General features: G+C 38.7%; 1 protein-coding gene across 1 annotated transcript in view; it reads left to right on the top strand.

Moving 5' to 3' along the window:
- The first annotated feature begins 1209 nt into the window (after positions 1-1209).
- The window catches only part of SORCS1 (sortilin related VPS10 domain containing receptor 1), a 371394-nt gene continuing 345545 nt past the window's right edge, over positions 1210-27058 (top strand). The window contains exons 1-3 of the mRNA XM_054071880.1: positions 1210-1313; positions 5264-5393; positions 13281-13390. Coding sequence (XP_053927855.1) covers positions 13316-13390 — 75 coding nt within the window. The 5' untranslated portion in view covers positions 1210-1313; positions 5264-5393; positions 13281-13315. The remainder of the gene's footprint in view (positions 1314-5263; positions 5394-13280; positions 13391-27058) is intronic.

Here is a 27058-nt window from a genome sequence, read left to right on the forward strand (position 1 = left end):
AGCTCAGCCTCCTTGAAAATGTGATATTTCAGCAGAAGTGTCTAAAATTAATGTTGTACAAGTTTTGCACTAAGCCTCAGCAGGTATTTAACTTTTCATCTCTCATTTTTGCTGGCAACCAAATGTACCATTAACGGAAAGACTATCCATAAGAAAGACCCATTGCCTGTGGCAGACAGGCGTAGGGAAGCCTCCTAGGACAGAGAGCAGTCCTGCTGATCTGTTATTTCACTCACATCACTCATCTGAATGCAACTTAGGGTCTGCCTTGACAGAAGGGTGGGACGGAAACACAGGTCTGAATGCTGAAGTCCTGCCCCATTCAATTTTTCTCACACTGGCTGGCGAATGCAACAAAACATTTCAATCATGACACAATCAGCCCTTCAAACACCCGTGGAAGGAGGGCTGCTGGCACTTCCTCAAGAACAAGAGTTTTTCAGCCAACATTGTTCCAGCATTTTAATCTAGAACACCCATAACAAACCTTACCTGCTTTAGCTTATGAGTCACACATGAACTCATCTTCCTGATAGCAGAGGCATTCCTTTTTCCTAAGAAACTTAGCAAGAAATTATCTGCCTATGGGATATTTCTAAAAAAACTCCGGCTGCTATTTTACGATTGACCCTTTAAGTAACAAACCCTTATTTCCACTTGATAGGATGACTGAACGCAACATGAACAACACATGGCCCATGAGATGTTCATTTCAAAATGTCATTTGAAACATAGCAGACAAACTTTTTGTTGGGCTTTTTTAGGTGGCTTAAGGTGGCTGAAATCTTTTCTTGGGGAAACGTAACTGTGTTTTGTTGTGACATAGCATCTTGCTCCATTTTTTTTTTTCTGATGTATTTTGCCTTGCCCAAATCTTGTCCTAACCTGTCATCATCTGTGTGTTAATAAGACAGTTTAGAAGTTTTTCTCGTTATGTTAAATGTTTCAGCTATTTATCTCTTTTTTATTGTTGTTTTTGAAATAAAACTTTTTGCCTAAGAAAAAAAGGTTTTCAGAAGAAAACCTCTATTCTCAATTTTCTCTTCTTAATGAAAAATGTTGAAATATAGTTTATCTTACTCTGATTCAGGGCTGAATCAACTTGGGAATCGCCCACACATATAGATGCACACAAACCGCCATGACAATATGGAAATTCAGTTGTTTTAATAGCACTGTTTCTCTGCTTCTTTCCTTATGTGCGCTCTCTTTCAGAAATACAATTTTCAAGAAAACATCTTGCAGAAGCTGTTTGGTAGCAAGAAATGTGCTCTAAGAAGGGTGGATCTGTAGAAAGAAACGGTGCTGAAAAGGTATGTAGATCTCGCAAATATTTCAGGGAGTTTTCCTTATATCAGCTTCAATGGTGTCCCACAAGCCGAAAGCTGTTTGCAGCTGGAGTGGATTGGTTTCAGGCTACAGGAATCTAATCCACGTGCTCCAAGGCTATGTGGTGATGCAAATCAATATTCTGTAAGTGGGTCTGACCAGGAATTAATTAGCAAGTTACTGCAGACACTATCTTAAATACTGCTTCTACAGACCACTGCTGTGGACATTTAGTCTTCTTTTAAGTTTTGCTGCCTTAAAATATTCTCCATTGCAAATTTTGACCTTCCAGTTATACAGAGCTTGGCAATAAATGTTGTTCTATCATGATTTTATAATTATCCTGCATTTGTCACACAGAAGGAAAAAAAAATCACTTTTTATTGTTATTAATAGCAACTGTTGACTGTGCAATAGCAATTGCAATGTGAATTACTACAAAAGTAGGGATATCCATTATTGTAATTGTTTAGAAAACTGTAATGTGATGGAAGCTTTTCCTAAATAAATTTGAAAGCAAGTTTAGAGAATCTTATCTTGCTATTTTTAATCTAAATAAGTGTAATTTCAAGATCCAAGAGACCAAAAATCATACCATTAAATTCTGGAAACATAAATTGTTTTGTCAAGTTATTAGTGGAACTGACAATTTGACAGTTTTTTGTAAATGCTGACATGACATGTACATACTTAAGTGGTTTTACTCTGCAGGAAGTAGATTAATTCAGACTCTTTTTAGCCCCACAGACTGTCAACTTATGGAGATGGTTTATTAAATTTACCTGAACATGAAATTAAAATGTGATTGATGTCTTCTTATTTGATGTGTGTATAACTTTGTGATATTAGTGAGAGCTTTATATTTTGCACATTATGTACAATGAGAGTTCAGTTGCAATTAAATTAAATAGAGGATGAGGAAACAGTTGATATGGTAAGTATTTAATGACTAGTTAGCTTTTGTAGTCTCAGAAATGGTAATTAACCCGGGATGATCTGAGTTATCTCTAGCTATTGAAATTGAACTCTCTCTAGGGAAAGTAAAAGAGAATTTATCCTTGGAGGGCAGTTTCTGAAGACACTGACTTTCTACCATTTCTTCAGTGGAGTCGCTTCACATTTACAGAACTGTGTTATACTCTTATGACCCCAAATATCTACTAGAAGAAAACTTTGATTGAAGCTTACCAGGTCCTTCTAATTTTATGGAGATATCAGCAATACTATCTGATAATATCCAGAAGCAAGGCCAAAGATGGGGTAGTAAAGTTCAGCTCTGCTGAACTAAAACTGATGCTGCAGGTTCATCTCAGAATTAATCTTTATTTCAGTACTTAATTGCATGTCTCTTTCATTTCCTTGATGGTTGACAGGAGATTGTAAGTCACTACTCAGTTGTGCTGAAGACATTTACAAATTAAAGTCTTCTAGATAAATCTTGTAGGAGAAGGATTTAAATGACAGAAATGAAGGAATTAATGATTTGCACAAAGTCTTAAAATAGTTAATGCAAAAACTTCCTGTAGTGCAATGTTCTGGCTGCAAATTAACATGCAGAAATCCAAGACAATTTAAGATGATAGTTTCCATAGCTACTGTAACTCATCTAACAATCCAGCTAGCAGTGCTTCATAGAAGTGCATCTGTCTATGTCTAATTTGGAGTTTTGGAGATGGACGCGTTAATTCCTCAGTGGGACGAAGTTAGGTAGATAGCCTGGAATGTTAGTTGCCTACATAAGCATGATAGTGACTCAGCTGAATTGTATTATAAAGGCAAAATTTCATTATCTCCTGGAAACGTTATTGTACAAAATAAAGAGGGATTCTCACATCAAGTGAAAGAATCTCATTAACTGCAGGAGGTTTAGGGAGTGTCTCAGAGATGCAGTGAGGATTTGTATGCTCTGAGTAGGAGCATAGTGTGAAGATCTTCTAGTCTGTCTTCTGCAAACCACAAACATCCTTTTGCTCAAGCAAGCTGGTAACACAAGAATGCATAAACACCCGTTAACATTTCCCTGCCTCTGACCAGAGGAAGGCATCATTCAAAACCTAACTAACTGCAGCAGCATTGGAAAAAAAGAATTAACTGTTAGATCTGTGTGTTTTCAGCAAAAGTGTCTCCTGAGCTTTCGGACACAAAATAAATCTTACTATCCTGATTACAGTCTCTGAAATTTGGTGGCCTAGATAGTGCAGGGAAAATGGAATCTTGTATATTTGACAGCATAATTATTATGCTCTGTCAGGTATACACAGTTCTTTCATAAGAAACACTTAATACTTCATACGGATATTACTTTTCCCATCAAATACCACTTTAGAGAAAGTTAATAATTTAGGAACTTTTATATTAAAATATGGCTAATTCAACAGATGCATCTGATACCATCATCAGACATTGCATGAAGGGCATTAAAATGTATCTCTTTTGCCTTGAACTAAACCTGGTGTTCATGTCAAACTCTCCCAAGCAGCAGTTTAAACCTACCAGACAAAGGATAGATGGTTGCTCCCTTTGTCATTGTTCTTTCCCGAGATTCATGGCCGCTTTACTTTCCTTACACTTCCTTTGCCTTGCTGTATATCTGATCTCATTAGAAAAAAAGGTATTATATTTACCTTTCTCTGGAAGTTTTTATTTTCAGTTTTATCCCAATTCCATTTGCACAGAAAATATCTTGTAAGGTATATCACACTGTCAATAAATCTATTACTTGGAGAAGTAATAAAATCAACCTCTGATATAATTCTTAAAAACTGGAAAGAAGTATGAGTTTTGCTGTGAATATGACGAAGTTGCTCTGACTAGTTCTAAGAATGAGTATCTTCCTGCTTTAAAAAAAACTAAATAATTCAAGAGACATAGCATAAAATGGAAGATTCATGGCAAAAAAAAAAAAAAGGTAAACAAAGAAATTGAAATTAGTTTGAATGCTTTTTTCATTCATGAATACGTGCTGGGCAGAAGCCTGGATGGGATTCCTTCTTGGACACAAATGTAAATTGAGATGTGTACGTTTTACTATGCATACATACACACACACATGCATTTACTTAAGCCTAAAAGTATGTGTGTGTGATATATATACATGAATTGCTTTCCCCATAATTTCCCAGTCACCTTGAAGATAGCAAAGTGCTGTGAAGCCTTGCTGTTCCGGGACCAGATTTGGAGGGAATAAATATCCAATGAGTAAAATTTTAGGACATCACTTAGGCTCAAATCTCAGTCTGTGAAGTCAGAGGGAAATCTGGATAACATTGTGTAAATAAAAGATTGTGTCTGAAGTGCCTTCCATGAGAGCTTAAATATTTCATCCTTGACATTGCAAATGTTCTTACTCCATCACGGACCCCGTTGCCTTGTTAGTTTTGTTTATTCTCAAGGGAAAGAACTATAACACTGCTTCATTTTTCACTAATTTATGGAAGAATACAACAGACCCGCTGCAGTACATTAAGTGGAATTAAGGGATGTGTGTAGCATCTTTTTACAGCCGTTCCTGAAACACATCAGTCTATATTTTCTGCACAGGAGATGATTGATTAATGCAATATAGAAGCTGTGCTGTTGTCTAGATAAGGCTGAATGCCACTAATGGCGAAATGGACAAATTTTATCATCCATGGTGAGGGGGCTTGTTGTTAATTGTTGCTGCTTTTGAAAATCTAAGTGCTTTGCTTGACATGCCCATTGTTTTGCACATTTGTCTCTTCGAATCTCAGGAGGAGGCAACGCAAATCACACATCAAAAAAAAAAGGTAAGTTCAGATTGCAGTGGGACATAGCAGTCTTTGGTAGATAGGCCTACTTTCAAGAGACATTTGAAGGTGTTTCTATTTAGCAGGCAGGGAGTCCAGACACTTACTTTTAGACTTGCTCGGCACTTAAAATTATGTATGACTTTAATTTTGCTGTGCTTTTTTAGGATTCGTCAGCTGATATGATAATGGAGTACAATACCTAAAATTTGTGGGGTTATGAATCAACCCTCTGAAGACAGCTCACTCGATTCAGAAGCAGAGAATAACTTAGAATAAGGATCATATCTGCCTGTGGTAAGCGAGGTGACTTTCCCTCTTCTTTTCTGTTTGCTGTTAGCATAGAAACCAGCTTAGAAAGCTGCACTTTGTTAGATGCTGATATGTGAGTATAGATCTGTACTCTTTGGACAGTTTGGTTCCAGGTGAAGTGAAACTTGAGGGAAGATGCATTTTCTTAGCTCATAAAGGCAATCTGTTCTATTACAACTGTGTGCACGCATGATGGTTCTCACCTATCAGGTACGAGCAGCAAGCCTGCCTTCAGGTTACACTAAGCTCCCATCCACCTCACAACAGCCATTGCTGGTTTATGTCCTTCAAGTCCTGGTGGCCTGGTGGATCTTTCAGAATATTACACTGTATTTATCACTGCATTGCTTCCCTCCAATTAGAAAAAAAGGACAGTAGCTGCATATATACAGAAGCATCTGCCTAAACATAACAAATAACTCATTAGACAAAATCACTCGCTTCCGCTGGAGTTGAGGGAGGTGGCACTGACCTTGGTACGTATCTCTTTAAGACATGTAGTCATCAAAGTCTGCTTAAGATACCGGCAGCAAAAAGGATACATCCTTCCAGAGCCATGAAATACATTTACTAAGAGACTAAGCAGCACATCAGTCCTTGAAATGTGTGGTCTAGAGAGTTGGTTAAAGGTATTTGGCCAGCACAGAAGACATTAAGTCATCCTAATCTTCAGGGATTGAGGAAAATGACTGTCAATATGTTGAGGAAAACTGCAGAGTGAATTGAGCCCATCCTTCCACCTTCTGCCTTGGTTGGACAGAAAAACACTATTAAGAAGACTCAGAGCGGCAAGCGCTGAAGCAAATCAAGGGTCTTTGCCACTGAATCCTGACAAGGGATACATCTTTACTAGGAAATATTTTGCTTTGCCAGGCCAAGAGTTAAATGCAAACCACTAGTAATGAAGATAGTTCCATAAATATGCAATCATTATTGCTATGCTGAAAACTGTTTCGATATGCTGTTATGATTAATTGAAATGCTTGCTAAACACTTGCTACATATCTGCTCTAAACATTTAATTCCTTTACTTTACATCTGTTTCTTGATCATGTGATGCATAGGTGTTGCAAAGGATTAAGAAAATACTGTTATTTTGGAAATCAAATGCTTTCACCTCTTCTCTCTCCCTCTCTTCCAAACCATATGGAGGTATATAAATGGTGTTATGTTATTCCACAGGTAGTTTCTAACACAGAGAAAGCATAGGTTGCACTGATAAAAAAAAAAATAAATTAGCTTTTCCAGAGTGTAACTGAACCATCAATGTGTTTTGGTAAAGAAACACCATTTTCTACAGTCAGTGGTACCCATGCGTGTCACAGAGGGAACGCACACCTCTGCAGTGTGTCTGCTGCCCAGCCTTACTGCCTGACTGCACTTTTGGGGAAGAAGGGAGAATAGAAGAAGTAGGCAACAGTCCAGGTGGAGACTTATGGTTAAAGGATGGGCATTTCTGGAAATAAAGGCTAGATTGGGTCATTTTGCTATCAAGAAAGTCACTCTTGGTTGGATGGCTGAGCAAATGCTTATCTAGTATCTAACTACACTAGTTGAAAGAGAAAATAAATATTTTCAACTTCTGAATAAGCAAGCTTTGGAATATTATAGTAAACCCCTTTTTCTCTATGTTTCCTGGTATAATACTTCTAATTCATATTACAACTTTTAAAATATATTTTCATATTTTTATTATTATTGTCTATATTATAATAGAATTCTACAAGGGGACTCATAATGGTTTGTTTATATTTGAACTGGATTCATATTAATACAAAATGTGAGCTAGCAATTTTTCTTGTCAGCTTCTGACATCTAAGCATATGAAAACACTGTTTTGTTTCAGCACATTGCACTGTTGTCTTGATATAATTCAGACTTTAGTTTTGGTGACATGCTTATGCATTACCTTAGAGCAATGGAGCAAACTCAGTGTGATTATATTTTTGTCAGGGAAAAATAATTGCAGCTGCTCTTAGACAAACACCACAAAGTTACAGGGAATTTTTTCTCTACTGCGTATTGGATCTGTAACCTAAAGCTTTCACTTCTTTCTAAATGCAGAGTAGTCTCGATTAAACATATGGATTGGATACTTTTTTCCTGAAATATGGTACTTGTTCCTGCCATATAATTCTTTGGTAAGGCTTCTGTGAGACTGTGCATTTAATGGGTTTGTGCACTTAAAGATTGTTTCCCTTAGACTAAAGCAAATGTTATAACAAGAAATGACAGGCTGTAGTGCACTCGGGTCTGGAACTGGGTTTCCCATAATTGCAATATATCAGTTTGCGGCATCTGTGGACATGAGTTGAGACACAGTTAACAGTTCACATGGATGCTCTCAGCACAGCCCACTTGCAAAGTGAAATAGTTCGAGTTCAGTTATGGCAAACTTATTTTGTCTCATAACCGGGGTGAGCCAGAAGTCAGCATCCCAATTACTACGTGTTACCTGAAGGCAGGAACTTAAGCTGCAATAGTTTGGTTTGCAAAAATGTCAATAGATTCTGTGGCTTCTTAAATACAGCTCACTGGAAGCGGATGCAATAGCGTAAGGGAAGGTAAAGCCTGTGTGATACTGATCTAACCTACTTCTTATTGAAGAACCAGGGGTTAGTGTGAAATCATCAATCAAGAAATCATGCATAGCTATTGATTTTATCTTTTTCAGTTTCCGTTTTCTTTCCGCCTTGTGATTCAATGTCTTCACTGAAATTGCTAAGGGACCGTATGACTTCATGGAGAAAGGGAACGTGTCAAACTAAAATAAAACTTAAGATACTGTGGAGATCTGTGCAGAACTACACAGGATTTTATTAACTAAGTAAATTACTTGCATGCCAGCAGCCAAAAGGTAAATTCTTCATTCAGACATGATGCCAAAAAATTGCCCCCCAAAACATAAAAGTACATGGGAACAATTAATTGAAATTTTGCAACATGCAGATGAAAACCTGGATTCCAGATTGACACAAATAGCTGCAAGTTTGGGAAGCAGCTTACTGAAGATAACAGCAGGAAAAAAAAAGATGCAGTAATGTGAAGGAAATAAAGTATTTTTCAGAAGAGAGGATGTTGAAAGCTGCATACTGAAAAGGGAGGAGACTTGGGAGTTTAACTGAAGGTACGAAATAAAATAAAAAAATAAAAAGCAACCCTGTATTCAGGTGCATTTCAGGATACTGTAAGTATTCTAAGTAGTCTTGTAAGAGAAATGTGGTATAAATCAAAGAAGATAGTGCAATTACCAAAAGGCTTGGGGAATGAAGACCTTGCTTACAGCAGAGTATTCAGATTTGGTAACTAAAATTGAGAAAACACATAATCATTGTTGAAGGGAAAGCACTGCTGAGTAATTACAGATTAGCCCTGATTTCCAGGATTCAGCCATATGAAAAAAAATAAGAAAAATCAGACTTATTTCTTCTTGCTGAAGATAAGAAAAGAGCTCCATGGGGATATACGAATTTCTGATAGAATCACCAAAGAAGCCTGAGAAAATATGATCTAATTACATTATTTAAATAACCTGCAAGTGGAAATGTTTGGCTGGATGTGTGGAGGAAGGGAATTTCAAGTTAAAAGCTTGGATTTCAGGATTAAATTGGTAAAATCGGAGAATTAGTTTTTGATGGTAACAGTCAGAGAGACAACCATGGAACGCGAGTCCAAATGAACAAGTCTTTCTCTGTCTAATAAATGCTTACATATTGTTCATAAAACCAAGAACGCAGTAACCAGAGGGTGACCCCATGAAAGTAGAAGATGATGGTGCTTCTCTACACCTCTCCATTCTCCCCTGACATACATACACAAATTCTGTTTCCTAATGACTCTTTTTCCTGACTCTAGGCTTTTAGGAGCTGATGTCAACTCCACAAGGGATAATGGCTTGATATTTCCACTAAAATAGTTTGTAAATTATTGAATCTGGTATTGGGCTCTACGATGCCTGGACATGCACAAGGCAAAAAAAAAAAGGATATTTCCCATTCCCAGCAGTTTTATAAAGCACAAAATCAGTATTTTCTTAAAATAAATTTGTTTGTATATCCTAAATTATTCAAGTCAGAGACTTAGGTTGAACTTCTCACATGTTCAGATCATCATCCAGTGCTTCTAAAATACCATAAAAACATAATAGAAATATTGAAAAATGGCTGCTGAGATCATGCTTGTCATAGGATCTGTAAATCATTAAAAACTGGAAGCCTATTGAAACATAATACTTTTCTTATATTCTCTTCTTATATTCTGTTACAGTGATGAGGTTGTTGGAAACACAAATCTGCAAGATAAACCTTTGCTCCAATTGAATACAGATGCTCTTATGCTTTGCATGTTGTGTATGATGAAACTTCTTAAGCATTTTGAATTCTCCAAGGTCTTGAGTTCTTAGGTCTTCCACAGTCCTCAGTTATCCCTCAAATCACCAGATAGTGCCAAGTATAATGAGAATTTTATAATTTTCTAGTTTGCATGGATAAAGAAATAGCCATGCTCAAAGGGTAGGATGGTGCTTTAACATAAAATATCTGAGCTTCGTGAACACTTCAGTGGAAGTAAATGCGCAGAAGGAAATCTGGTACATATTTCTGTTCTGCAGAAGTCCATGATAACTCACCTGTTTTGAGATGATGTGGGTTTTGTTTGTGATGGTTTTGGTGCAAAGAGGAAAAGCATTTTAATAAGGAAGAAAGGAATGACAAGGGGCATAGGATAATTCACATGAAGAGGCTAAATTTCTTTAAGCTAGTTTTAACTTAAGAATTTGGTTAATGGAGGAAAGGTCATTGCTAATTATGTTCTGGACTGTGATTTGCCCTGTGGAAAAACATCTTTTTCTTTATGGATGACTGAGAGAAAGCGAGGAGCTACGTTCTTAGAGCAGTGCCCACAGAAAGCCTGATATTGTTGGGCCTTTCAGGACCACATCAAATGCCTGACCCCTTAAAAGCCAATATCTTTAATAATTTCTCTTGGGGAATGGCTAGGAAAATATCAGAGAGGGGGATTATTAGCAGGTCACTGTGGGTTCTCGTCCAGAACTGAAATCCAGCTAAAAGGTTGAAAGGCCAAAGTTGAGATTTGAACTTCTCATGCAGACTTACCACTTTTGCTGGCACCAATCTCCATTTCAGCTCAGATTTGTTTGAAACCAGTCCTTAAATACTTCAAATGTGAGCTGAATAGACAAGCTCATCTCTTGATGAATCAGGCATTTGCAATGTGTTGTCAAGAATTTTGCACTATTTGTTACTTCATTGGTAAGTTTCCCCTTCAGCAGTCTTTACTAGTAACTTCAAAGCAATAGGCTCTAGTGAATAACTAATACCCAAAGTATCGCTATTACGCTTCAGTTAGGAAGGGGATCTGTTCTGAAACATTTGGTTTGATCACAGAGAGTAATCCAAGTGTGAAACTTCTCAAAGCTTTGCAATGTGTTCTTCTGTGTATCCGAATTCCTACCTAAATGCTTTGTGAAAATCAGGGCAAACTTTATGGTGAAAACTTAAATACCATGTTTTATTTTGTACATAACCGTTCAGATCCGTGCAAGTAATAAGCAATCTCATTGCAGTCCTTGTGACCATTTCCCCTAGGATAAAGCATCTCTTTTTTCCCTTTTCTGTTTTTTTTGGTTTTTTTTTTTTTCCTTTTATGTAGACATCTACAGCTCAGTCTAAATGTAGAAGGAATGGAGCATGGAAATGTAATCTAGAAGGATACCTAGAGCTGTGAAGTCATGAAGAGCCTGTTGAGAAGTGACTAGTATCATCTGTTGTTGTTACTCCAAGCAGCCATAGCATAAGTAACTTGTGTTTCTTCTGAAAAAGTTCCTCTTGTCCCATCTGTTGGCCATATGGGTACAAAACATGGTTTTCAGCATGCCCACACCTACTCTTCGTCCAACAATCTGTCCTGGCCTAAACACTGCTGCTTACGGCTATATCAAATTGTTCTTCTTAGGAACAACCAAGGGAATCTCTGCCTGTGAGGGAGGCTTTAGGAAACATCTAAGAAAAATGAACATATGCATCAATATATTTTGAGATGGTGGGATTCTTTGGCCTAGCTCACTACTTTTCCAGGGGCAAGATAGAGAAATTATGATTGATTTTTAGCTAAAAGGATCAACTATTTCAGTACCATGTAAAGTGTCTGTGCAGACTTCATATAAGCTAGGGTGGCCATATTCCAGGTTAAAAGAAACCAAAAACAGATCAGGTCTTAAAATCCATCTCAGATTTTATATTGGATCTATATACATTGATTTAATGCACTGGAAGAATGCTTTTAGGTGGGAATTTGCCTTCTGCATATATTTGGTTCTTTTGATATGCAGTTGAGAGCAGTGCTCGTGTCCTCAGAGTGATTTCCTTCCTGCTCGAGCCAAAGTTGAAGCTAACATTTGAGTAGTATCAGAAGCCCCCATCCATGCCAGGTGGATCCATGCCCTCCATTAGTTAGCTGTCTACATTTGCACACTGCCCACCTGGGAAAATCAACTGACAGAAACTGCACTGCAACATACACAATGCAGAGATATGATCCAGAATCGTAGTGCATTTCAACAAATTGAACTCTGGTCTTCCGTCTTTCAATTCTCCCAGGCAGAAGATGTAGCTGCTGAGACCAGGGGTCTCTGAACGTGTGTGTGGCAGTTGACGTGGTACAAAGGCAACCAGCAAAATCCCTGATTGTGTGCCTAATGAATGAATATGAAGACCTGATTCAAATGTTACTGAAGTACTAGCAGAAAAAGCGTTTTGAAAACTTCTCACAGACTTGTTTGGGGTTTGCTCTTGAAGTTTGGACCTTGACCTAATTTAGTGGTGGCACTTTCCTCCTAAATATCAAATAATGCTTCTGGCAGCTGGTATTCTGCATTTGTTCCTTTCAGTTCAAGAAAAGATCTCCCTTTTGGAGGTGAAAAATTTATGTTTTCCTAATAGTGACTCTTTATAATTGTCACCTATAGGTGTAATGTTTTAAGGTAACTTGTTCTCACGATATGAAAATGTCATAGTGGCTTTCATAAACAGTAGAATTTTGAGTTTGTGACTCAATATATCATTCCATTCCTTATATTCTGCAAGTTAATGGGAAAATGAACTCTAATGTCCTATTAAATCAAAAGCAACAAAGACTGAGAACAGAGCTTTAAACCTAAAACTTGACTATGCTTGAAGCATGAATAGCACAGCTTAAATACAGAGTTTGGAGCCCAGCAACACTTTGGCTGTAATGCTGTTAGCCTGCTTCAAAAGCTGTAGGAATCAGGAAAGTCTTCCAGGATGAAAAGTGGTTAACGAGGAAAATGCTTCTTCAGCTGATGCCCATTTTGAGAGTCCGAGTTTACTAATCCCCTCCCTGACTTTCTTCAGCTGTTCCTAGCTCTCTTTTCAAGTGTGCTTTCTTGCTGTAGCCATCAGGTATGCTGCTGCTCTTTTTAAAAGAAAGAAAAGCAAAGTATCAGTCTTATACTTTGCAACATATTCTTTATGCCATAAAACTGCATATGGAGGCAAGATCTGAAAGGCTCTGGATAGTAAGTACTTTGAATCATTCATTATTCTCTTAAGCATAGATGCAAATTGCAGGTGCCTGAATTCAGTAAAAGATGCACTCATGTATACTCTAAATACAACTCTAAGTGGCTATAAAGTGTTAATGTTCCATACCAAGGAAGTATGGTATAATATATGAAACAGAATAACACTTTGGTGACTCTACTTATCTCTGAGTTTCAAGTTTTTACAGTGTTACATGAAATTTCCTGTGTGATTAGGAATATATCTACTGCCGTTGGAAGCAATTATTTTTGCTAGGCCTACATGCATGAAGTTATTTTCCTTTCCTTTTTAGGATGTGCTGAAATCTGCTTTGCCAGGACCAGGGGAATGCCATCTACACGCATCATTTCAAATAAATCTGGAATCCCTCCTTCCTTCCAGGCATCCTGCAGCACAATGGAGGTAGGTTGATGTTTTAGATATGTCTGAACATTACTCTTGAAGATAAAGGTATCATGAAAATCCCAGCTATCAAAGGTGAGTGAAAAAACAATATTCTCAGCTAGGAGAGAAAACCTTCATAATCTTTCCCTTGTAGCAACTTTCTATGAACTGTGTCTTGGCCGTGTTGTCTCGCCTTTTCCTTATCCATCCACAGCAGAGCTAAAAGATTGCTCTTAAAGCTCAACTAGCAACCAAGAGAGAGAAGGATGACAGAAGACGATGCCACACCCTAGCATTGTCTTTTGGTCTGGATTTTCATATCTAAAATAATCAAGGTACTTTTGCTAAGACAAAACTTATCATTGTCAGCGTCCTAATGTCAGCCTGTAGGCTAACATGACTGCATTGAGTTGTCATACTGAAGTCTGGAATATGATTATTGGTTTCAAAAAGGGAGGAAACAAAATCCATTTCGGGAGTGCTGTAGTCGGTCATTTTTTTGCTCTGGTTACACTGCAGACTGGTGCGCTCTTCATGACAACGGAAAACGTTTCTAGGTTGTTAACTAACATTATGAATGTATTTTCTTTAGGGGGAATTTGAGTTTTTATTGCTATTACTTCCTCATGCACAAGCAAGACTGGGAAGGAAAAAAACACCAAAACCCATCGTAATGAAACAGATTTATTAAACTGTGGCTATTTGCTTACAGACTGATGATGAAATTAGAAAAGGTCTTGTTCCCTCAGATAAACTGGTTCCAAGATATGGCTTTGAATAAAATTTAACACCCACACGAACCCCCTCTTGCAGTGGTGGAAGGGAAAAAAAAAAAACAAACAAAAAAACCCCAAACAACCAAAGCCAAAGCAGCTATTTAAAGTGAAAGTAACTGTGGTTTGCACACTAGTTTATCATATTGGGACAAGGATTTTCAGGGCAGAATCATCAATTAATGACTATCTTTGATTACCTGGCTGCAGTGTTTCTTTGTAGTCCTGTGTCTGAGGATGCTCTAATGTGGATAAGATGTTCTATGTGGGTTTACTGTGATATTTTCATTTAGCAAGTATAGTCCCTAACTAATTAAAAATTAAAAGTCTGTGAGTGTCCTGCCAAAACATCTGGAAACAGGAGCATCGGTAGTTTTACCTCCTGCAAGTTATGGCTGTTAAATGATAGGGAGACTACATGGCCTAGTGATCCCCTAAGTACAGGGAGACCTCTTCAGTTATTTTCCTAATCCTGCCTCTTCTTCATGATCCTGAGCAAATCTTTTTGTATTTTTTTTCTGCCTTGCACTTCTTGTGTGCTCTGTCTCCCAAATTCTCTGGAGGCTATAAATGAAGGGTTCATTAAAGCACTTTTCTTACTTTATTCAGCTTAACTTACTTAATGTCAAATTTTTGCACGGTGATGCTCTAACATTAGGTATTTGCTCTTGATTTAGAGAGTCTTTGCACTATGGCACCTTTGTTCTTGTGTTGTAGGTGCTTCTCAGTAGCAGTGTTAGCATATGGATGTGTCTGAAGAAAGATTTGGGATTTATGAGTCCCCTTTCATTCTTTTTAAATGAACATATTAACACCTAAAATGGTTGAACAGATGACGGCTAATGTGGCCTGGTTCAAAGGTGACCTAAGTTTTTCTGCCCATAAAAGTTCATTAAAATTTCCAAGTCTCTACCCAACCCACCTAATGGAAAATTAACGCATGTTAGTACATGCTCTTGTCTTTCCAAAATCTAGATGCTTTCTGCTTGGGTTGTATGGAGTTATCTGTTAGAGTTATCTCTTTAGAGAATGAAATATTGCAGGTATCAGCCAGGGATGTTAAAGTGTCAGAGGGGCATCTCATATAAAGAGCAAGTGGATGAGACTAAGTGCTGTCCTTCTGTTTGGGGAATGCCAAGGACACATCATATCTTTTCTTAGGAGATGACAAAGACCACAGAATTTGCAAAGGTCAGTGTTGCAGATGAGCAACAAAGCTCAGCTCGTGTTTTTCCTCAATGAATTTGAAGAATACCCTGAAACAGTGTCCCTGTATTGCCACTTCAGAGATGAAAAGAAATTCAGCCTGTATTCTCCCTTTGCTCTCCTTTTCCTCAAGAGCTGCATCCTTACCCTCCAGTCCTAGCTGCGTTTCATTTCTCCAGTTAGCTAACAGCTTTGGGAAATGTTTGTCTGAGTCAATGAAGGTTAACAGGATCAGATCCTCAGTTGGTGTCACGCAGTATTGCTCCATCATCGTTGAAGAAATGGCACCAATTTAGGTATAGCCTATTGTATTTCTCCTGAGGACTAGCATCAGTAATGGGTTTGTGCTCATTAAATGGTGTCTTCCTAGCTCTGCTAGGAAATACATTGGTGTAGAAGTTCAGTCCCAATAAAATAGCATGTGTAAGGCAGCTGTTCACTGAATGGAAAATCACCTGGTTTGTTACAGGAATATACATGTAAATCACTGTCGGGAAACACTATGCTAAAACTTATTGTTACCAAATCCTCCACATTATGAATTGGAAACATTAACTGAGGAACGGTTGTTCTTTGGCACTTTGTAAGAGGGTCCTTAAGACCTCGAGAGAAGGAAAGAAGTGTTGATGAATTTGATAACGAGTTGGTTTGTCTCTGGGACAATTTTGATAAACATGTCTGTTTCCTTGCCATTCCAGCAGAAATTCAGGCTTCATGTGAATAGGTTTTACTGATGGTCAGGACAGATAGTTCCTTGCTTGAAGAGCTCAGTCTCAGGGTCGTTGTCATGGGAGGTGATGGTACTCGGTGTGGTACAGACTGAGTGTGAGAGATATGAGGTCAGCAAGAAAAATAAAAGGGCCAGACTAATTGGTGCTGTCTTCTCAGTATTACAGGAGCATGTGCTTCCTCTTAAAGCCTCGAACAAAGAACCTCCACTGTCCTAAATGGCTTGGTCTCCTCAGAACATGAGCCACTCAGGAAGAGTTGTCCTCTCTCACACATCTTCTGTATAATGACCTGTGGTTATGCTTTTGCTTCCTTCTTGCCATGGGGGAGCAGTTTCTCCCAAAGGCTCTGTTAAAATTCAAGAGTCAGTGGCTAAGAGATGTTCAGCCAGTCTGACTAGTGGTGCTACGTGATCAAAGTAGGATTTAAATTGAAGTTCAGGGTGGCAGAGACAGGCCAAGTTCAATTCATCTGATATCTTGAATTCTAAGTAGAATTCGCATTTCCTTTTCCTGTTCTTATCCCACACCCTTGCATTTCTGAGCACATCTTTTCCAGACCTGGAGAAAGAAAGATATCTGATTTGAAGATGGATGAGACCTCTCTCTAGAAGTCAGTCTGAATTGTGTTGAATGCTCTGTAGCCCTCTTGTATGTGTATATCATCTCTGTGCCTCTTATACGCACAAGAGGATAATTCTGGGTTTTTAATTAGGTGAACTATTTTTGTTTTGTGGCTTTAAATATTTCATGACCTAATGTTGCATATTCCATTTATATCCTTTGTATCGCAGGGTTTCTGTGACATTCAGGTTTGGTTTTCAGTTTTCTGGGTTGATTTTTGGTTTATTCTGTGGTTTTGTAATGTGACTTTCTCTGCCTATCATGATATTTCAATTATTCATAATCACTGCTATAACACAAGACATCTCATCTATTTGGATTCTTTTTGGCATTCCTCATGCTATGTTTGCCTAAATCTTTCTAGATGTTGATGTGGCACAAGATCTGATGGTACCGCAGATGTTTCAGAGCCACAAAACTTTCTTTGCTCCTATGATCCTTTCTAAATTCAATCAATTTTAGGAAACTATATTTTACAGACCTTTGCTACTATGACTGTGAACTCCTAATGGCCATCTGGGTTCACATGCAGATTAAAAGCTAGGCATAAACATGATCTTTAAGGTGAAATAGTTTACATGCATTGAAAAAAAACCTTGACAAGCTTTGTCCTTCTTTTGTGATGCAGACTGAGTGTTTTGTAGTGTTTGTGGCAGGTATATGCTTTCCAAGTAAGAAAACAGACTCCTTCATATATTCATGTGCTTCCAAATTCTAGTCACACCTATCAGAACGCAGCCTACAGAAAGCCGAGCAACAGATGATGACAGTAAAAAATCTCAGTGCTGAGCTAAATACCTCTCTACCATCTGGAAAGGCACAGCAATAGCATGTCAATGTTGAGTCTTTGTGCTTATGTGTGTCATGTCACAGACACCATCACCAGGTCTCTTCCAAACAGAGATTCCCAGGGGAAGTGCCTCGAATTTGGGGGAATTGTGTTAAAGTAAAAGAGCTGAGCGAGAGCACAGAGGTGATGTGGGAATGTTGACAGCAGACATGATATGTACTAATGGTCTGGCTCCAGTGCAGAACCATTTGCCCGGTTGGTCGCTGACTCCTTTTTGTTCGGTGGTAGACAGTAAATATTTTATTTATTTCTTCTCCACTTACATATTGTGTAAGCAGCTGCAGAGCCAGGAGTGCTGCTCAGCAGTGGGAAGAAGTGGGCACAGACACACAAAGGTCTGTGGTTGCAGAGGAAGAAACCTCCCAGAGAGCACACAGGACTGCTATAAGTTTATCGTGCCTCAGAGAGGCACTGAGCTGACAGCAGCCAGGCCAGCAATTGGCTTTAACCTCCCCTCCAGCATGTGAAACTTCTTAACGCTCCTTTCTCATCAAGTCAGTTTCAGTTGCCTCTTTACAAAATTAATTGCTCTAGTAAAACTTGTCTTTTGGGTTACAAGCATTTAGGGGAACTCATGAAGAAAAGAATGAGATCCATTGGCTAGCTCACGGGCTTGCTCCTGAGGGGATTTTGGGTAGGGGCTACAAAAGGGAAAAGTTGCTGAACATTTCACTGGAGGGCTGTAGAAGGCATCTGTGAGCTGCAGCTCTGCGCAGGCAAACCACAGGATCCTGCTGCAGTCATGAGAAATCACTAAAGTTATTTAGAAACTTTTGCATGCGGATGACTGGCAGCTTTTCTTAAAACGTGAATCGTACAGTCCTTCTTGTGAAAGGTATCAGTCATCATAAATAATGTCAAGAGGGTGCAGGGAAATATTGAGGTCACTAGGAAAAAACAAAACAAGCTTAGCCTGTTTAAATCATAAGCAGCTTCAACTGTCTTCAGATCCAGGTGATTTTTGTTCAGTTAGAGATAGTGCAATCCCCCCCCTCCCGCGTGCTAAGAAGATTTTGGCATGAATTTGGATTGTTTGTCTCTATCTTCCAGCAATGTGTTGTCACAGATGCTACTATGTTACTTTCATAAGACAAAACAAGGGCACATCTCCTTCCCTCCCTCTCTCTCTCCTCTTTAGTTTTCAGCAACAGTTGCTGTGCTTGAATCCTGCTCCCATTTTTATGACAGTGAAATGTCCTACCTCCTCTGGCTAATTGGTGCTCTAGCAGCAGGAGATCATATGTGGAGGCAGTAGAATTCCCCGCCTGCTCAGCATCTATAGTCTGCTCACATACATAATTTCAATATGAAGTTGAAATGTTATAAAAGTGAGACTTGATGATAATTGGTTGAAATATGCACAGGAATATCAAAGCTTGTGTATTTTCATGGCTTCACTTAAAGCCGCCAGCCTTTTGGAAACAATCGTGAGGAACATGCTTCAAAGAAAGCCTCTTAAAAATATATGTTCAAATTTCTGGGTTGATAACTGTTGATCACTGAGACAAACACAACGTTCTATGAGAGGCTATTTCCCAAAAGAAGTGTTACATATCTCCAGCTTAACAAATACATATTTGTAGTGACACTGTCCAGAAACTTTCTCTCTTTTAGTATAGGCTTAAGAACTTCTTTTTTGTCACCTTTTCTTTTCGCGATGCGCTCTTAGGATCCTGCAGACATTGAGGACTGACCAGGCAGGCCATCATAGCAGCCAAGCAAAGTCCTTCCTCTCTCTGTGAAACTGCTTCTTCCTCAGCCTAGGGCTGGGTGGTGTATGCAAGAGAAACTGGGGAATCCAGGGATTCTGTCTGAAATCATATTTCACCTCTGATATGCAACTCCATTAGCTACATCCACAGTTCACTAAATCCACCAAGAACACACTTTCAACCCCCTGTCACCTTTTCTCCTGTTAATGGGGAAGAAGCCATGACAGGGGACAAAGGGGATTTGAAAGCTACGCTTGTGGGACTGGTTTATAGACAAGAAGATGGATGTTATCTAATTACCCCACAACAAATTCCTGCCTGCTTCATGCTGTGTTGTTGTGTTGCAGTCCTCTCTCGTTCATTCCCATTATCACCCAGGGCATCCCCTTCCCTTCACCTGCTCTCCCTGCTCCTCAAACCCCAATCTGCATTTACGAAATAAAGGGCAAAATGAGTTCTCATCCGCCTGACTGATGCTTTGGGTCTGAAATGAGAAAGTCTCTGTTGCCAATGCACTGCCCAATTTAAAGCAATATCACCTGTCAGTTTGATAAAAGGCATGGAACAAATACTTTGTCTCGGCCAACCGGGGGGGGGGGAAATGTCATCTAAAATAAATGCTAACCTTAGGAAAAAAATATACACAAAAAAATGGCTGAGAATTGGTTTTATGGTTCTATTTGCTGGGCCTAGCCCTCAAAACATAAATTACTGCTTATTTGTGACTCAAATAGAACGTCCAGGAACAAAGCTTGCAGGCCCACAAAGACACAAAACTGCTGTGGTCCTTTTTTATCATATCCACTGAAACGTGCTGTGTGAAAGGTGTGTTTGCAGAACCTTGGGCTCAGCTGTCTCCATCCTCTGATCATTTCTTTCTGCCAGAAAATGAGTCAGTGTATTTATCTTCTGCCCTTGCCCTCCTGAGCTTTTGTTCATGATTCAGCCTATAGAAATGCAAAGTGTCTCACTTGTTTGTTTCTTAAATAAGCATCTTGCTTGATGCTTCAGCTCCTTGTTTCACTGCAAGATGTGCTGAGGCAGAGCTGCTCCAAGGAGAACTGATGTGGCTCTGGAGTTGGTTTAGGAACACCCTTTTCACCTTCAGTTGCAGATTATGACACCAAAGGCTTTACTCCCTGAAGGCAGTTCACTACCCCATTTGAAATGGATCCAGTCACCAACATCCACCAATGATTGCTACTCAATATCTACAGTTTGGAGGATTTTCCATCCAGACAACCTGCAGCACTTCTCCAGCAGTAAAGCTGCAAGTGACTCCTCTGCGGACGGCAGAATGGAGGTAACTGCTGGTGAAATGTTTTGTAGCAGGACAATTATCAGAGGGGATTCTCCTGGTCTGGGCCAACTGACCTGTCCATTTAGCCAGAGCGCGCAGCCAGAACAAAAGAAGCACAAACCCTACACACACTTTCTGGGCATTGACAGCTATGGAGGGCTTTTGTCAGGCCTCTGATACTTGCCTTGGCCACTGTTGCAATGGAAGGCAAAATATCTATAAGATATATAAAGAAGTATGTGGTGTTCTGCAACGTATATTATCACCACCAGAAGGTTGTCATCCCCCTCAAACTGGCTCAGAAAAAGATAGCAACAGCTATGTGTGAGAAAACATGTATTAATTGGACAGTGAGACAGTGAATTTCATCCTGAGAGAAGACAAATGTTTCCACCTAAGAACGATAAAGGACTGAATGGGCAAGAGATTCAGCCTCTGTCCTCTAAAGGGAGGATAATTCAGCCTGAAGTAAGCCCAAACTTATTGGCAAGGCTGCATTTTGGATTCAGGCACAGAAATAATTCTTACTACTGTTTTGTTAGGTATGACACTGCAGTGGGAGCAATCTAGAAGCTTTTACCAACATTAAATGGATTGGAAACTGGACAGAAGAAACTAGTTATGTTTTAGTGACAACATCTTTAGGAACATTTAGTTATCTGGAAATACTCAAGTTCTGTACAAACCTTTAAGTATCAGGATAATGAAGTGACACTTTACTACCAAATCCCATGGGAATTTTTCAAGCAATAAGAAGAATATGGACATGTACAATTAACTATCTTTTGCCCTCACAGAGTGGAAATAAGTGTATGTGTATACACATATATATATTCTTCCAAAAGGGTTCTGTAATGAAACAATTCTTCAATGATTTTCAGGTGGACTTTAGAGCCATCAGCAAAGAATCTTTCCCCAAGACACCTAGCATATGATTTGCATTTGGCCCAGGATATTTTAAGAACACCAGCACTTACATATTTATGGACACAATCTAAATCCTAATTTGCTGTCTTTCAGTAATCAAAACCTAGCTTTCCATCCTCTTTTTTGTACCTTCTCAGAAGAGCATAAAGATCATCAGTTTGATAATGGAAGTTCTACCCTTCAAGTATCTCAGTGCAGGTTTAGCTAAAAGTTCAGGCATTATGCGAGATGTCAGCCACCCAAATTCTAGGTTGTGACTTCCAGTAATTCTTCTCCATCTGGATTTGCCATCAGTTATGCTGCACTGATTGATGTTGAGGAATCCGTTCCAGGCTTCACTGAAATCAGCAGAAGTCTTCTGGATTCAGAGAGCTTTGAATCAGATCCTCACTGTAGATACAATTATATTACACTAAACATTTTACTTTAGCTCCCATGCCTAAGCCATCATCCTGATGAGCTAAAAGTCTAACGCTGGGAGACACTGTTAAGACATCTGTGAGATACTGGGCAACTTGTCAAGGGGCAGGAAAGCTCATACTAAGGCAAAAAATACCTGTGAAGACAGGCTGAAAGCTGTATAGCTTGGGAAAATGCCTCAAAAGGTGAGTTGCCTGTTGTGGGGAGGGACATATGGAACCTGCAAATCACAGGGAAGTGTTAAATATATTCATAGCTCTCTTGCCTTCGGGCTTTAAGTTTTGCTCCAAAGTGAGTTTGAATCTGATTTCAAATGGAGGCTTTTACTCAATTTGTAATGCATTGTGGTATCCAGCAGGTAGAACTCATTGAGGAAAATTGCTTCTTGCAATGGTGTATGATTCATTCAGACACGTCCGTGAGCTATTTAGGGGAAATTATCCATGGGATTGTATCATTAGTTTAAAAGCTGCCTTGATTGTTTTTTTCTGTCAGGATAATTTTAAGCCACACAAGAGTATTAGTTGGAAAAACATATTTGAAAAGGAGTCTAATTCCTTCCATATTGTTCAGACCTGGTTTTCAGGTAATATTTTTGTCTTCTTGTGTAACCACTCTATTGAGGATTAGAGAGTAGAACTCTGTCTCTGAGTTGGCTGGTGACATTTTTTCAGAATACGGCTACCCTCTGTTAATCAGATACTCAACTTTCATGGGCTTATACTTCAGCCACTGGTCTTGTTTGCCCTTGATACATCAAAACGAACACAGCTTTGAAAATTTCCAACCACAGTCCTAACTAACAGCAAAATCCATGAAATAACAAAGTGCTAGCAAAGGAAAGACCCTGCTCACATTAATCAGTAATGTGAGCTGTTTCCAGGGGAGTTTGTTCAATTAGAAGTCTCTTGAGAGAGTCAGAAAGGAAATCAAGACTAAATGATGAAACGACTCAAAACTAGAGATTCTGAACTACAGATACAATTGTTAGAACATTCGTGAATTGAGAGTTGGTGGAAATTCCAAGTTAGAAAACAAACGAAACTTTCTCCTAGGGAAAAAGTTTTGTACATGAAAGAGAAAACTGAATTAATGATAACGGTAAATAGCAGTGTGACCCAAAGACTGCAGGAAAGACAATGCAGGCAGACATTAAGGCATGAGAGGAATTCCTAGGTGCCCATTTGTAAGTTGCTTTAGCTTTTAGCAATGAAATGAGATAGCATAACTACTCTACTCAACTGGGGTGTAAGGGAAAAGACATAATGAGCTTGAAGGGTATGAGTACTCAGGCAGTAAGTGCTCTCTCTTGCATCTCAGAATGCAGCTTCTGTCTTCATCTCCAGCCTGTTTACTGAGCCTTTAAAGGCTGTTGTTTCTCCCTTGGAAATTTGGATGCATGTTAAGGTAACACAGCCAAGCATTCTGCCCTGGGATGGATGACTTGGACTGGCAGTTGCTGTTAGAGAAGCAGGCTGGGATTGCTGAATTTTCATGCTTGGTTTATTACAACAGTCTTAAGACACATGGCAGAACCAGTAGGTCTAGCAATGCAAAAATGTTTTGTAGCAACTGCTGTAAGAGCAGATATTGAAGAGCAACCCTCTATTTCATCCATAAAAAAGCAGGATTTAACTTTTATTAGGCCAAGTGCACTTTGTGCTCTTTTATGAGCAACAATTCTTGACAAGCATGAGTGTCTTCAGGTAAAGAGAAATAATTCCAACATTCAGCAATGTAAGTCCAAAAGTGCTCTCTCAGTTTGAGTTGTAAATTAGATTTTTCCATCTGAATCCATAAAAATGATGCAAAGTAGCATGATGGATACTCAGTTAGCTGGAAGATGTAGCTATAGGTATCATAGACCACATTTATTGAAAAGCAAGAAACAGAGGTTTTGAAGTTGGCTTGGTCTCGCTTTCCACTAGAGGGAAGATAAGACACTGTCAAGCGCTATTAGCAAAATAAAGGCTTCTTGAATGAAGTTTGTGATGGAAGAGCAGTGCTGATGTGTGGAGTTTGAAAAACACACTAGGAGCATGTAACTGATGCAAGGAGCATTTTCTTGTGCCTTTTTAATTTTTTAGGAAAAGATACTCAGTAGTCAATAGAGGTGCATTATTCTCACCCAGAAGGAATTGTATGCCATCAGACCACAAAAGACAGACTGTATTTTAGAAATTTTGCAGGCCAAAAGGAAAGGATTTGCAACATGGTGGTTTATTTTTGTGGGGGAGGAGTCTGGAAATGAAACATTAGCATCCTCCTCCTTTCTGTCCTCTAATGTGATCCCTCAACATTTAAGAGGATCAAAAAGCATTGATCTTATAGGAAATATCTTTCTGAAATAGATACCATCAATCAGAGAAATATCAAATGGCAAAACATTTGAAAGCAATGAATTTATTTGACCCAAAAGATACATTTATAGAACTTTAGGAAGAGTCAGATTTCCAGAGCTAATTCCAAGCTCCTTAAACCACTGTAAAGTGCCAAACATTTGGATGTAAATAGTACCAGCAAATTGATGGGAGTCTGGAGAGAGACTCTGACATCAGAGACTGTGGAATCTATTATATGAAAGGACTGCTCCAAACCCATGGATTTGTTTGGATTAGAGTTAAATCTGATTTTTGCAACTTAAGATCCTCTCCGATTAGAAAGCCTGGGATGTAAATGCTGTCTGTTCAAAATTTGGATTTTATGCAGCTGGAGAGGAAGGCTATCCAGGATATTTCCTTCCCTAGACTTCCCTCCCTCTTGTTGCCAATTAGCATTACAGTAACCTTAGATGGGACTCAATTTCTAAAGAAGTACATTGTGTCATTTTAGATGTTCTAGGACATCCTGCCTGCCTTCCAGCTGCCAGAAGGGCACATCTCACCGGTGAGAAAATCATACCTGGCAGCCTTGTGCATACCCAGCACGTTGTCATTTGTGCAACTGACTCTGAACTACTCTCTCAGTGCTGTTGGAATCAAATACTGCACCCCCACATATAAAACCTACAGATCCCAATAAAAGCACAATTCCCTGTCCCTGTAGCTGGTGCTGCTAGTCATTAAATAAGAATCTATTACAGAGAAAGAAGTCCTGCCCACGGGCAGAGAGATATTACAAATAATGAATCAGAATGTCCCTTAATAGATGCTCTGAGTGAAAACAGAAAATTGTCAAGATGTACCCAAAGATGTGTAACCTGGATGTTTCCGGTCATGTCAGAGTTCAGCTCATTCAGGCTTTTTGGCAGCCTTTGGGAATTTCAGCAGAATAGGAAAGCCTCCAGAGAAAGTATCAAAGCATAAAGCATACTTGAGTGGAGTGCATTTCAAAAAGAAGTAGATGAAGCTTCTGCATAGCTAAGGGAAAAAAGAGAGGTCTTCGCAACAACTAAATTTATCAGAGAATGATCAATCATGCATTATATTCCTGTTCTTTGTTGTGTTCCTTGCAAATCAAACTTATCTGGCTATATATTGTGCTCCATCCTGGTCACTGATGATGTAAAAATTTTCAATAGAAAAAAATCTATCAGAAGAACTGTCCCCGAGAAAGCCATTTTTCAAACTCCTTGTTGGGAGAAACTTCGGGAAAAGCTCACTATTCAGCATATGCTGTCTGCGAGTTCATTGAAGAATAGGTACTGGGAGCCTGATTAATATACATTTTATGTACTACTAATAACCATCCACTGTAGATTTTACCTCTACAACTCACAATACTTTATTTCTGTGTTAAACTAAAAATATTCTTTTTCTGTCTAAACACCATTAAGTAGTGATGCGGCTAGTGATCTTGAATACAAGGACATTTGGCATCTAGTATTGATGGAGAACAAGCTCCATCGTCTGTCCATGGCTTCTAATTATCCCTTTTCAATGACTTTACTGACTGCATGACCTTGTGAAAAATTATCCACCTGCATCTTGAAAAGGCAATCTCCCTTTCATCCCTTAGAGGTAAAATACACCATAAGAGACCGGGACTCCACTTCAGTTGAACTAACTTTGCATTTGCAAGAAGTGTGCACTTTGCACGTCTGCCTACTTTGCTGTATCTCAAAAGGCACAAACGTGAACAGTAATTATATGTATAATATACATATTATATATAATATATATTATATATTGAATATACTATATATTAAATATAATATATATTATATATTAAATATACTATGACCCTTAATTTAAACTCGTGTTTCTAACAGTCATACCTTTCCTCTTTGTGAAATCAACGTAGGAGTCTTTCATTCTTATTATAATTCTAATTGGGCCACTGTAAATAACTGTAGAGTTCCTGTTACACTTTATAAGTGACATTTATAGAATTTTCAGTCATGGTGGCAGTTTGAGATAAGAGTTTAGAGGCAGTTTAGAGGTAAGCTCCTAAAAGATGTGGTAGCTCGCATGAAAGACATTACTATGGGAAAAGTAACTCTAAGAAGCACTTGACAGAGTGCAGATAACTTATATATTTGGAAACTGCAAGATGTATAGGGACTGACTTGGCAGGACCCAAGGAGAATCGTGATAAGTGAACACCAGATACCCAGAGATGCTACAAGTGTTGAGTGATAGCAACATTTCAGTATAATCCTTCTCAGGAATCGTGTCATATCCTCTGATATATACTGAACTGGTGTCTGGCTTTGCTCTATATGACAGAAAATATGCAGACACTAAGAGAAAATATTAGTGTGTGTGTGCATGTGTGTGTGAGACAGAGCAAGTGAGAGAAGGAATACAAACAAGCGACCTTTAATGGATAGAGTCAGAAGCAATCAACTTCACATCGTAAGATCAACTGAATGTCAGAAGCTTTTCAGAGTGGCAACACTGTTGGAAAATCCCCTTTAACTCCAATTTCTGAGTTTCATAAGAAGGATGACTTCAGCATCACACCAATATCTCTTCAAAGTTCATGTGAATCATGATTTGAAACACTAAGAAAAATTTCTCAGACAATGGTGTTTTTGTTACAGGATGTCTCCATCTGGAGAATGTACAAATATCAAGCTCATTTTAACAAAATGGAGATAGATTGATAGATGATATCACTTCAGTTCAGACATCTGTCCCTCCCATCTTTGAGAGAACATGTTCTCCTTTGAGAGAACATGTATGGGCTGTGTTTAGTTACCCTG

The sequence above is a fragment of the Cuculus canorus genome, chromosome 7, assembly GCF_017976375.1.
Source record: "Cuculus canorus isolate bCucCan1 chromosome 7, bCucCan1.pri, whole genome shotgun sequence".
Taxonomy (NCBI): domain Eukaryota; kingdom Metazoa; phylum Chordata; class Aves; order Cuculiformes; family Cuculidae; genus Cuculus; species Cuculus canorus.